The sequence below is a fragment of the Bicyclus anynana genome, chromosome 7 (genome assembly GCF_947172395.1).
Source record: "Bicyclus anynana chromosome 7, ilBicAnyn1.1, whole genome shotgun sequence".
NCBI lineage: Eukaryota > Metazoa > Arthropoda > Insecta > Lepidoptera > Nymphalidae > Bicyclus > Bicyclus anynana.
Genome location: NC_069089.1, coordinates 12,104,751 through 12,117,517, shown reverse-complemented (window position 1 = coordinate 12,117,517; position 12,767 = coordinate 12,104,751). Strand labels below are relative to the sequence as shown.

The 12,767-nt window shown below is 35.9% G+C and overlaps 1 protein-coding gene across 8 annotated transcripts in view; it reads right to left on the bottom strand.

Moving 5' to 3' along the window:
• Positions 1-12,767, bottom strand: part of LOC112055597 (polypyrimidine tract-binding protein 2) — a 594,474-nt gene that overhangs the window by 24,483 nt on the left and 557,224 nt on the right. For all 8 annotated transcript variants that reach the window (XM_052882550.1, XM_052882551.1, XM_024095781.2 and 5 more), the window contains one exon: positions 3,939-3,997. In XM_052882550.1, the coding sequence (XP_052738510.1) occupies positions 3,939-3,997 (59 nt within the window). The remainder of the gene's footprint in view (positions 1-3,938; positions 3,998-12,767) is intronic.

Genomic DNA, 12,767 nt, shown 5'->3' with positions numbered 1-12,767 from the left:
GTATATAAAGCAGTAGCTACAGTTAATAATATGAGTGATCGTCACAGACATACCGACGGTTGTCGCCGCGGTTATGGATCGCGCGAGCGTTGGGCGGGCCGGGAATGAATCACAATGCTATCAATCACACCTCTATTGATGGAGTGCTGTGATTTTGATTAAAAGACTCCTAAATATTTACTAACTGCGACGAGCTTGGTCGATATGATATATGCCGCAATATTGTGAAAATGAACTAGCATCTACGAGTATATAAATCTGCTTTATGGTATCGACAATGAGATTTAAATAAAACATTACGAGTAAAATTAAACAATAGTTAATGCTGATAGTTGTTACTAAGTACTGCTACGACTTAATTAAATTATGTTTATGCGTAAACTATATCACATATTATAATTTTACCAAATAGATAAATGTGAAAGAGGTCCAAATTTTCTAACTGAAGAATTACTGAATTCACTTTCATGAAGACATTCCATATGCACAATTTGCGAATGAGTTGAGGTCGTAGATAAAAATAATAATTTACTTGGTATCACCGATATGCGATATACCTACCGATTGCATAATTACATTTTAAACTATATTTATTATGTTCTCTGTTCTGTTCTTATATTGTAGGTAATAAGTATATGCTTACCAAGGTTTGAACGAAACCATCCCATGCTGAAGGCATCGTATTTCCGCATTAAATTTTTCCAAATTTCAAGCAAAACTAACAAGAACGGTAAATAAGTTCCGGAAAATCTCGCGTAATACGTTGCGGGCATGTTTACTCGTAAAACGGGATACGACATATAGGTACCAGAATTGAGCACATTAAGAGCTTACATTTCATGTCTGCGCGTATAAGCCGCCCTCTGAAAAGATTTGATGGCGAGGTTAGAGATTTATGTCAAGGATCATAGAGTCGGGGATCGGGGGATTTCAGTGCTCCAACATCCGACTGTGCCCTTTGTGGTTGGAGCACTATCCGGCTTCACTTCACTTTGTGCCTCTTACTCCTGCTGCCACTTACCTTGCGGGACGTTTCAATTTCGTTTTGAGAAAAATCCGCGGCCAGTCCAGCTGACTGGATACCAGACCCACGGAATCATTTCTGAACAAACTATAAACACGACGATGAGCATTCACTCAAGTCAGAAACGCGAGCCGATTTGAAAAATCTTTTCTGTGTTATATAACCCATTTATCGATTAATATAGGTATCCATTTATCGATTAATATAAGTATCGAGGAAGGCTATAGGCAGGCCTTCCTCGATACTTATATTAACCCCATATTCCTACGGAAACGGGAACCACGCGGGTAAAACCGCACGGCGTCAGCTAGTAAGATTATAGTTATGATTAGTATAGACATATTCATGGCAGACTGAGACATTCAGAGTACAATTCAATTCTGTTCCATTTGTGGAATTAAGCAATTAATCAAAAATAAATCTCCTTGTGCAGTGGAAGTTATATCACGTGGCACTCAATTCAATATCACAGCAGTAAGAGGACTTAGCGTTGCTAAGTTTTCACCACTCGCCGACGCCAATGCTATCTCCATTTCGTTGCGGCTTCCTCGCTTGGGAGTATTAATCTGTTCGTGAAGTCAGAATATTTTTGAACTTTAAATTGTGATATTTTCTCTTGCAGGTAAATAGCTTGCGCAATGAAGTTACTCACGAATTTCTTTAATTTTAACTATTGCTGATTACTTAAACAATAACTTAAATAAAATACGGTTGAATTAAGATACCTCCTCCTTTTTTAAAGTCGGTTAATAAATATGACTTTCTACTTGGCCATGGTTAGGTTACGTTATTCAGAGAGATATAAGTTCGATTCTCGTCGGTTATTGTGTTTTCATATTATTAAGTTTCGAATATTTAGTTTAAATTTCATTTAGTAGTCTAAGCGGATTTGTAACATATTGTGAAAAGCTCGCAATTTTTAAAAATTTTCCAATAGAAGAAACAGTCACGCGCTACTACTATAGCATATGTAAGTAACATACTACATGTATTAACCGAGCGTAAATATAACCAAACACCCCGGATAACTATTTTAAAAAACAACAAAATGCAAAACTGATCTCTATTACGAACAAAAACTACCGGTGCTATCGACTGTAAAGTTATCTACCGCGATTCATAACAGTTGGGGGGAAACGAAAAAACAAAGCTCAATAATTATTATGCTAGCAAAGCGAGTTTTGCGGAAGCCGCAAAACGAAATTTAATTTGCCCTGAACGCTGCATCAGAAATAAAGTTTAAACAGTCGCTGCAGTAGGCGGCAGTACGCTCAACTTCTAACGCAAATGAATAGCGAATGGGAAAAGTTAAGCTGAGAAAAATGATGTCCCACTCGGCGGGCTAGTGCGGGCCATTGTCGACTTACAGCGGAGTTCCGACTCGATAGCATTGTCGTTTCCTTCAGCGGATACGTTTTTTGGGTTCCGCTGCTAAATTTGATTAGCTAACCCCGGCTTACAAAGATGAAATACAGCAGTTCTTTTGCAAATGGTTGGTTTATAAAGATGTAAGATCAATTTAAATTTAAATGGATCCCTAAGGTTTGATGTAGAATCTAGATGCTTGTTGAATTGGAGCTGCGGCGCACCGCACCGGTTTAATGATCGGCCACGTCGCGTCGCATCCCTTACACAGAAAGGCGCGGCTAACCGCAAGCGCACCCCTTTATATCCTAGTCAGCCGGTAGATACTAAACGCAGGGCGCTCGCGTCTTACATTTTAAATACAGACAGCTCCCATTCAGAAATGTAAACAGCAACTTCATTGATATGAGGAACATATCCAATAATTCTAGAAATACTAATTCTTTTGGTGGAATGGGAAGTAGGTAGCTGCAACGATAGGTAAGGTAAGCCTAATCTCGTTCTATCGTGGTATGTACCCGTTTAAATAATATTCATAATGAACAACCACGAAATAAGTTTAAATCATCAAGGTAAGCCTAAATTATTATAACAGACTTTGAACTTATCCAAGAAGCTCAATATAACTGAAGTCACGTTATTTATCATACAGACGGATATAAACATGAATAAATGTTCGGAATTTAGAAACCTGCTATTAAACCAGAAATACCATTAGAAAATATTATAACTGAATCAAGATTATGTATTAATGCAATTAGCAACACAAACTGAAGTTCCCAACAAAACTAAGAACAACTATCAATATGAAAGTCTTAGCCCAGCCGCGTGTACAGAGCCGGGGTAAGAGTAGATAAGGCAAGGCCCAGTTTCTGAAAGGCTGATAAAAATAATCGTCAACCAATACACTTATTACAAATTTTACATTCATATCTGTATAGCATTTTATTTAAATTTGGTTGTAGAATGATCAATTAATAGTAATTAATTTCAATAAGGTTTAGTTTACAAGAACTTTGGAAATGTCAGGTAAGTGTATTATTAGATAATGGTGAAAAAAATGTTACGAGGATTCCAAACGCTTGGTCCGCGAATATAAAATAAAGTTTAAGAACCCTTTAAGTTGGTCTTTAAGCATTGAAAGCATTCATATTGTAAAAATATTGTAATAATCGTCCATTGGAGTATACTTTTAAAAACAGACTAACAGACAGACATAAATTTAGTATCGTTTCCAGCTTCCATTCCTTTTACTAGACAAATGTAGTATATTTTTCACTTCCATCATAAAATCATTTTCCTTTACAGTTTTTGCTACTACATGCACTACATTAACTGACCAATTTAATTGTCAAAATGAATTTTGTTAACAAACCGTTAATCCGTTCAAAAGATCAACGTTTCAGTGACTGAGTAAGTCACTTCATCTGAAGATAGTTCCAGGAGTGAGTCATTAACGTGAATGAAACGTGCGGCAATAAGAACTTTGTTTTATTGCTTTACTTTACAAACAGTTAAATAACAACAAAAGAAAGTATTCAGTACTCACCGTTTTCGCCATTTGCGCTGACCCCGTGTCTGGGTACTGGATTAGAGCTTGAAATGAATCTGCAAAAGAATTGTTTTCAGCTTTAAAAGTCTGCGAAGTTATTTACATAATTCATTACCTGATACGAGTATAATGGAACTATAACAAAGATTTACGTATTTTGTATAACACTATAGCTTGGAAACTTCGTTCATAACACTCCCGATGGTACGCGCGGGCCGGGGGGCGTGTAGCGATGGATGAAAACCCACGACCGATGCACCTTACTTCCCCGCACGCACGATTTCATACCCGCGCAGTTTTTCCCCCCGTCGCCCGCATATCATGGGAGTGTCATCAACGAACTTGCCAGACTATAATATTATAAAGGCGAAAGTTTGTGTGTGTGCAAGTGTGTTAGTCGCAGGAGTCCGCTAGTTATATATAAATTAGCGACTTCGTCCGCGTGGAATTCAGTTTTTCACAATTCCCGCAGAAACCATGGATTTTTCCGGGATGAAAATTAGCTTGTGTGTTAATCCAGAGTAAATAATAATAATAATAATAATAATTTATTTATTCATGAGAAAGTACAGAAGGTTTACAGAACTTGCTATAAACATACATACTTTCTACCTTGACAGGTGTATGAATATTAAAAATAAAGCCCATTTCCATTCCTAATTTCAGCCAAATCATGTAGCCGCAGCCGAATAGACGAGAAATAAAATTATCCTCACTTCACATGTAGTAAATTAAAAGAATATTCATCATGATTTAGTTTTATGACTTACATCCAGTTTCTTCATGTAAAGCTAAAGTAACAGTAAAAGTAGTAAGTAGTAAAGAAGACTTTATTTTTCAGTAAATAAGACCGTCACTTTTGATTTATGACGTTACTTTGACGATGAAGAAACTGGCCGTTAGTCGAAATTTTTAATGTTCATACTCATGCTAAATTACAGTTTTCTAGTAGTCATAGTCTCTGCGCTAATCCACCGATTGATGGACGAAGGGACGGATAGACAGACATGGCAAAACTATAAGGATTACTTGTGGACTACGGAACCCTAAAAAAGATAAAATAAATCTACACAAAAAACATCGTTTACACAGTCTTTGAAGTGCGGTAAATGAATAAGCCGCTACACCGCAGTATTAAGTTACTTAAGACGTTTAAGTGATCGAATCACTAAACAGTTGTTCAATGTTTGACGACTATGTAATATCGTGTTCGTTAAAACAATGTGAAATTGACGTGGGGCGCTACGCGATCCATCTCGAGGAGTTCTTGGAGTTCCGTCTCAGGTGCACCACAAGTATTTTATCATCTACAACACTCTAGCAAATATGCGAAACAAGTTTCATGTAATTTCGCCTCCATCGTGAACTCTTGCGAGCATAAATTGATACGTTTACTCTCTAGATTCGTGGAAGTTTGCAACATTCTGGGGCTACGGTAAATAAATGTTGGTTTTATATTGATCAAACTATCCAGTTACTTATAAGATATCTGAGTTTATTTCTATATGTTTAACATAATTGCAAGCCTTGGCAGGTGCATTTAAAATTTATATTCAGCTGTCCCAATATGAACTATTAACGTCTGGCTCTAACATGTAAAAAAAAAACAATTAACTTCAAAAATTACAAAATCCTTTTAATTTACATATTTGTTATAAAACTATCTGAGACAACCAGATGAATCTATCTAATCTAATCTAGATTCAAGTTGTTGTGTTATTTCTTTCGGTATCTAGAAAAATTCTATTCACCTATTTCAGGAACTACTTACTGTATAAACTACCTACTTAATAATATAAGTCTCAACTAACTCTTCCAATCATTATAACCTTACTGCATCCACAACCTGTACGGTTTGTGCGGTGTAGCATGGTGCGGGTGACAGTTCGTTTCACTCTTGAAAGTTTGCTACAATTCACGATAATAGTACGTATTATGAACGTCATATGGCAACTGTCACCCGCACCTTGCTACAGCGCACGAACCGTAGTGCTGTTTCACATGAAAATTTAAATGAACGCGTAGAACGCGTATCCTTATCGTAAACAATCATAAAGCTCATACGAAGGATATAATAAACAACATTTATTAACACACACTCCCTTGGAAATCATTGCGACAAAAATAAGTAGAAGCTAGACTCAGTTAGGGGTTATTTACTACAGAGGGATAAACGAGAACCTCCTAATTTAAGGGGGCGATCATTGTCCGCGGCGTGAGGGAATAAATTCCTATTTTTACACAGGAGCTACATCGTTTGGGCAACACCTGCGTCAAATTATGTGCCATTAGATAATGCTTTTTTTATTTCGACCCGCTTTTTACAATTTTTTTTCGCTTTTTTTTTAGTGTCCGTTAAATTAGCATCAAAGGGGGATTAGGAATAATTAAGCAACGGTTCCTGTTTGTCAAATTATACTAGCGGACGCCCGCGACTTCGTCCGCGTGGAAATCAATGTAAACTTTCAAACCCTATTTCACCACTTTAGGGGTTGAACTTAAAAAATCTTGAATCCCATTTTATTTCGTATTTTTTTATGATTAATGAACAAAATTTTATAACTGTAACTCTAAAAATTTAAGGACTTTCCGTACAAACTTTCAATCCCTATTTCGCCCTCTTCTATTTTTATATTAGGGTCAAAAAGTGCCCTATGTTTTGCTCCAAGGTCCCATTTGCCATTATGCTAAAATTCATCTTGATCGGGTTAGTCGTTTAGCCTTGAAAAGGTAACAGACAGACAAAATTACTTTCGCTTTTATAATATTATGTATAGATATATTCAACTAACATTTTATTTCAATTAATTTTATTATTATGAGCTGTGATAGCCCAGTGGATATGACCTCTGCTTCCGATTCCGGAGGGTGTGGGTTCGAATCCGGTCCGGGGCATGCACCTCCAACTTTTCAGTTGTGTGCATTTTAAGAAATTAAATATCACGTGTCTCAATCGGTGAAGGAAAAACATCGTGAGGAAACCTGCATACCAGAGAATCATCTTAATTCTCTGCGTGTGTGAAGTCTGCCAATCCGCATTGGGCCAGCGTGGTGGACTATTGGCCTAACCCCTCTCATTCTGAGAGGAGACTCGAGCTCAGCAGTGAGCCGTATATGGGTTGATGACGACGACGACGACGACGACGACATTTTATTTGTGATGTTAAAGGAAATAAATAAAATCAGAGCCTAGGCTCTAGAAGATTATATTAATATTTGATTATAAATCAAATTAAAGTTAAGCTATTCCTAAGTCCTTTTTTCTTGCTCACTAATCAGATTACATCTAAAATAAACTGTCGTAATAAATGCTAAGTCAAAAATATTGTTTAGTAGTAGGTATCGACAACAGATTTGACCAAATTTTTTCTCTAAACTCCAAAATTGTCAAAGTATAGTAGTTTTGTGTATTTCTCTAGCTACTTAGATTCGATGTTAAACTTCGCGTATACTACATATTTATTATTCCTCGAGGACATTATCTAAATAAATACAATACTTAGAACAAAAAAGAAAATTGCGTTAATAGGTAATATAACCTTTATATCTTTCAAACAATTCACTGAAGCTATAAAATATAGAGCAAGACGCTCAAACGACCCAAGAGCGTAGGTAGATGAAGAGTAACGCGCTATCTTCATACATACTTAAATGCTGTTTAAGGTTCATACTTTTAGACCCGCCTTCTAGTGCTATCAATAAAATTTGCACCTACGAAGTTGAAAAAATAAGTCAGTTATCTTATTACTACTATGAATACTATTAGTATTCTTAATACTAGTTTTATACTATTATTAATATCCATTACTACTATGAATACTATTAGTATTCATAGTAGTAATGGACCCAAAAAATAAACAAATTGAACTTGGTAAATAATATTTTTTTTGCAACCTTTTATGTCTTACTAAAAATATAATAAACATTTTTTTATTAAACAAATTATACCTATTTAAACTGATATTTATACTAATATTATGAACAGGTAAAGTTGTGGTATTGTGGTGATAGAGTAGTGGGGGCAATCTCTGGATTTATTTAACCGATTTTGAAAATTCTTTTACCATTAGAAAGCCGCGTTATTAGTAAATGTCATAGGCTATATTATATCCCCGTATTCTCACGGGATAGTTGAGCATAAAATAATAGTTATATACCCACTCGTAAAACAGGATAATATGACAGTAAAAATAACAAAAAATATTCCGACCCAGTTGAGAACAGCAGAAGCGTAAGTTTTTTTAAAACGACTTCCCCCGGCTACCCTTTATTCGAATTTATTTATTCGCATTGAAATATTCGAGGGCTAATTTAATAACGGCGCTTGCTTCGACTGCGCAAGAAATTCAAATGATCCCAATCAATCCCTATGCGATGTTTTCCATTAAAAATTCAAGTAGAGTACGCAATTACTTTATGGAATATTTAAGTCGATATCTACGTAAACACAAGACGGGCGCTGAGGTTGTAAATTAAAATTCTCTAATCCGCATTTCGCTCCGAATGAAAGAGGTAGCTTCCGGTGCTTCCGTTATGTAAATTTAAGCGAGGTCTCGTCTCCGCCGGCCGGCCGATTACAATATAATATGATATCTTAAATCTCGCTGCCTTTTGCTCGGGCCGTGCTATGTCAAGGTTGAATGCATTCTCGTTCGCAATTTAGGCGTCCTTTCATCACGCTGCGCTGGGGCATTTGCAAAGAGCAGAATGAAAAGTTGTGAACGCTGAACCGCAGCTAACGACAAACCCTTGACTCGTTTGTTCTAAATATGTGTAATTTAAAACGCGCGACACCCGCGAGCGTACAATTACGCAAATTCGCGTTGTATCGCGATATTTTCGCCTTTTATTTGCATTTAAAAACTCAGCTGTGTAGCGCAAAGTGGATAGCTTTAATTATGAAAGTGTTCTGGAATTTGTTTACAAAACAAGCACGATTTAGTGGGTTACATTTTTAGTTATAATAAAAACCACGCTTACGAATAGCGCTCTTTAAAGTTTTATCTAAAGTAGCGATACTATAATAAATAGTTTTTTTATGCAAGTACTTGTTAATAAAGTTTGTAAAGTGTTTTTCAGATAGCATGGGTATACGGTGACAGTTCGTTTACGATAATATACGTATTATGAACGTCATATGGCAACTGTCACCCTTGCTATCTGAAAAACACTTTAGTGAATATTTAAACGTATTTTAAGATAATTTTCAGTAGGAACGTCATGAGAAATTAAGCCCTGTTACTAATACTACGTATGACATAGATACGAATATGTATGATTCAGAGGAAAATCATAACAAACATCACACCGTCATCACATCACGTAAGACCGGCGAAGGTTATATCACACGCTCCTAATCCCAGAACAAATCTCAATGAAGATCGCGGTAATCCCACCCCCTCCCCGCACTCCCTCCGTCGATTGGCTTTATTAAGGTGTAGCAGACCGCTACAATTATTATGCGGCCCCTGTTTGCGGCGGATGTCGTGTCTATGTCGTAGGATTCACGTAATTAAGGATTCAGTTCGGCCGATTTCTACAATATACGTTACTCATATATCTGTGACTCTTCTGTACCTTGTCATGATCTGTGACTTATTATCGTCAACAAAATGATATACATCAAATCGTGTTGGGAACGATATTTACTGTGTTTGCAAATATTTTACCTTTTAACTGTGATACCATTATAATGAAATTATCGTAACTAATATTTTTTTTATTTGGGATTTTTTTTGCCTTAAACTAACCCAGGTGTTAGTGCGGCGAAAAAACTGGTGAGGAGAGTTATTGTATGTCAGTACAACCCACTAATTGTGGAGTTTTGAAACTATACGACTTAATCCTGTACTATACAATACTATACATTATCATCAAAATAATGATTAAGTGAAGTAATAATAATCAAACAGTGATTCAGACAGACCCAAAGACTCCAAACATCCATAATTATACGAGATTAATTATTAAAATCAACAAGGCAAAATATTCGGTAAACTCCGTGAAACAATTTTCAACTCCGTCCCCTTTATTAGTAGTAATATGATAAAAACTTAGGGAATATTCATTAGATAAACTCGCAAAACTTACGAAAATAACAAGGCGAAACAACATGAATCCAAAATTGCTAACTCCTAAGTGGTTAAAGTTATAAAGCATTTTCGGGCAACCCTATACTGAGTGGGAGAACATAAATGACGGGGAAGAAAAATTGAATATTGATGCATTATATGTATACTAACATTATAAAGCTGAAGAGTTTGTTTGTTTGATTAAACGCGCTAATCTCAGGAACTAATGGTCTGATTTGTAAAATTCTTTCAGTGTTAGATAGCCCGTTTATCAAGGAAGGCTATAGGCCCTATATATTATTCCTGTATTCCTACAGGAACGGGAACCAAGCGGGTGGAACCGCGCGGCGTCAGCTAGTTTTTAATAAAACCAACATCACAGTTATGATAAAATAAATCTATAATAATATAATCTTTATAACATTAGGATAAATTAGTATAGATTATTTCAAATCAACATTTAAAAAATTTAAAATTTATAACTAGACTAATTAAATAATTAAATGAATAAAAAATGCAGTGTAATTAGTCCTAGAGGGAAACAAAACAATAAGCAGTTACTGTAGGAAACTACTTCAGTTTAAAGTACAATTAAAAATTACATGATATAAATAACATAAAACTAACATTCACGCAATCAAAAGTATTAGCACTAATATTATTTATGAAATAAGCATTAATATGGAAAAATTTATTTGCTAACGTCTAAGGTTACATTATAATATACCTACTTACTTAAATTCAGTTGGGTTCGGAACGTTTGTAGGGCATTGAAAGTGAAATGTATACGAAATATGTGCTTTATTTGCTCCCTGCGCGACAGGATAATTGAAGTAGGGATTTATACGTTTCGGATCTACGATCTACTACGGTTTGTACCGATTTAGCTTTGTGCGGGGCGATTTCGGTATATTTGTCTATCGCACCGGGCAGGATTGCAAACCCCGGGCCAAAGGCAAGGTATTGAATGTCAATACTCTATGCGAAGCTTCCGTCAGTTTTTCACTTCCCAGAGATATTTATGTACTCCCACCTGTATTGATTGAATCAAGGATAACTGAGTCAGCAAACTATGTTATATAGAGTCCCGTTATATTGTTATTAATGATAATACAACGGTAATGATGTTGGACTAAAACTTAAGAGGTTTTCGGTTTAATCCCATACGTTTGGCTATATTTGTACCCACACCAACCCACAGTCTGTATTTAAAGGGGAATATTAGCCATGGTTGCAATTATTGAAAAATAAACAAAAATAATAAAATGAGCGACTTCGTACGCGTCGAATTCAGTTTTCACAAATCCCGCGGGAACCATGGATTTTTCCGGGATAAAAAGTAGCCTATATGTTAATCCAGAGTGAAAAAGTAAATCGCAGCGTAAAAGAAGAACAAACATACTTACACACTTACAAACTTACACACTTAGGTATACACAATTTTTCGCCTTTATAATATTATTGTGAAGTGTGATGTGATGTATCATATGTAAGTAATCTGATCGCTAGAAACTAACTAGTTAGTGTATTATTATAATAATTAAAACCGTGAGCTGATAAAAGCAAAAGAAAAAGGTCAAAGCCAAACGAGCAAATATATTTTCTGAATGAGAAACCTCTGTAAATATATTTGAATAAATGTGAAATGCTTAAAAAAAAGAATAAAGAAATATTTTTTCAAACGGAAAATGACGAATGTGAGGCAAAAAAGCAAACAGACATTTCGGTAGCACTGCAAGGGTTGAATGGCGTTCGGAAATTGGAAGCAGTGCATTAGCCGAGGATGTGTCACGATAGCGACGAATTATGAGCGCTCCGGAAGAGAATTACCAATGTTGTGCCAATTAAATATTGACAAATCGTAAGTCAATCCCTGTTGATTTTAGATAAGAGGTAAGCTTTATATAAATCTAAGCTCCTTGATTACGTTTATAATTTTACTGTACTTGATACATTTTTGTCAGATTTTTTTGAGTTGCACGTTGCAAAAAACAGCTCATGACGAAGGATTCCCGTATGGATTCGAAACAGTTGAATGTGCGTTGTGTTACGCGAGTTTTAGCTGTGTTTTTGCAATAAATGATAATACTTTTCAATGGTGTATGACGTATTTATCTAAATATTATATAAAAATGAAAGTTTTCACGGAATATTGGATATTGACGTACTAAGATAAAATTTGGCAGGGAGGTAGTTTATGGTTGGTATGGTTGGAGTCGGATTAAAAATTGTCGGACGAAGTCGCGGTCGTCCGCTAGTGTAAAGACATGTAGATTTTTGTGTGTCTATTTTCACAGAATATTGAATGTTGACGTACTAAGATAATTTTTGGCAGGGAGGTAGTTTAAGGTTAGTAGACGTCCGCAAATAACGCTTTTTGAGAGCCGGATTAAAAACGCCGGACGAAGTCGCGGTCGTCCGCTAGTGTAAAGACTTTTATGTAGATTTTGTGTCCAAACTGAGATCACAGACGAAAGCTAACGTTTAATGTTGAATTAAAAATTAAAAAATATTTCTAGTAACGATTGCTATGTTTCAGCAGCCGCTGTGCTTAAGAGGGATTACGGTAGTTCGAAACAAAGCACAATTATTTATTAACCAAGTTTATAATTAGCTGAAAGTGAGCAGTACACAGCGCGCGCCCCACCGCCGTGGGCAAAGCTTATCAAATATGTACCTACCGACCTGGCAACCTCCTGTGTGCCGGATTTATTTAGGATATGCATGAGGGTACGATTTAAATTTTAAACGGATT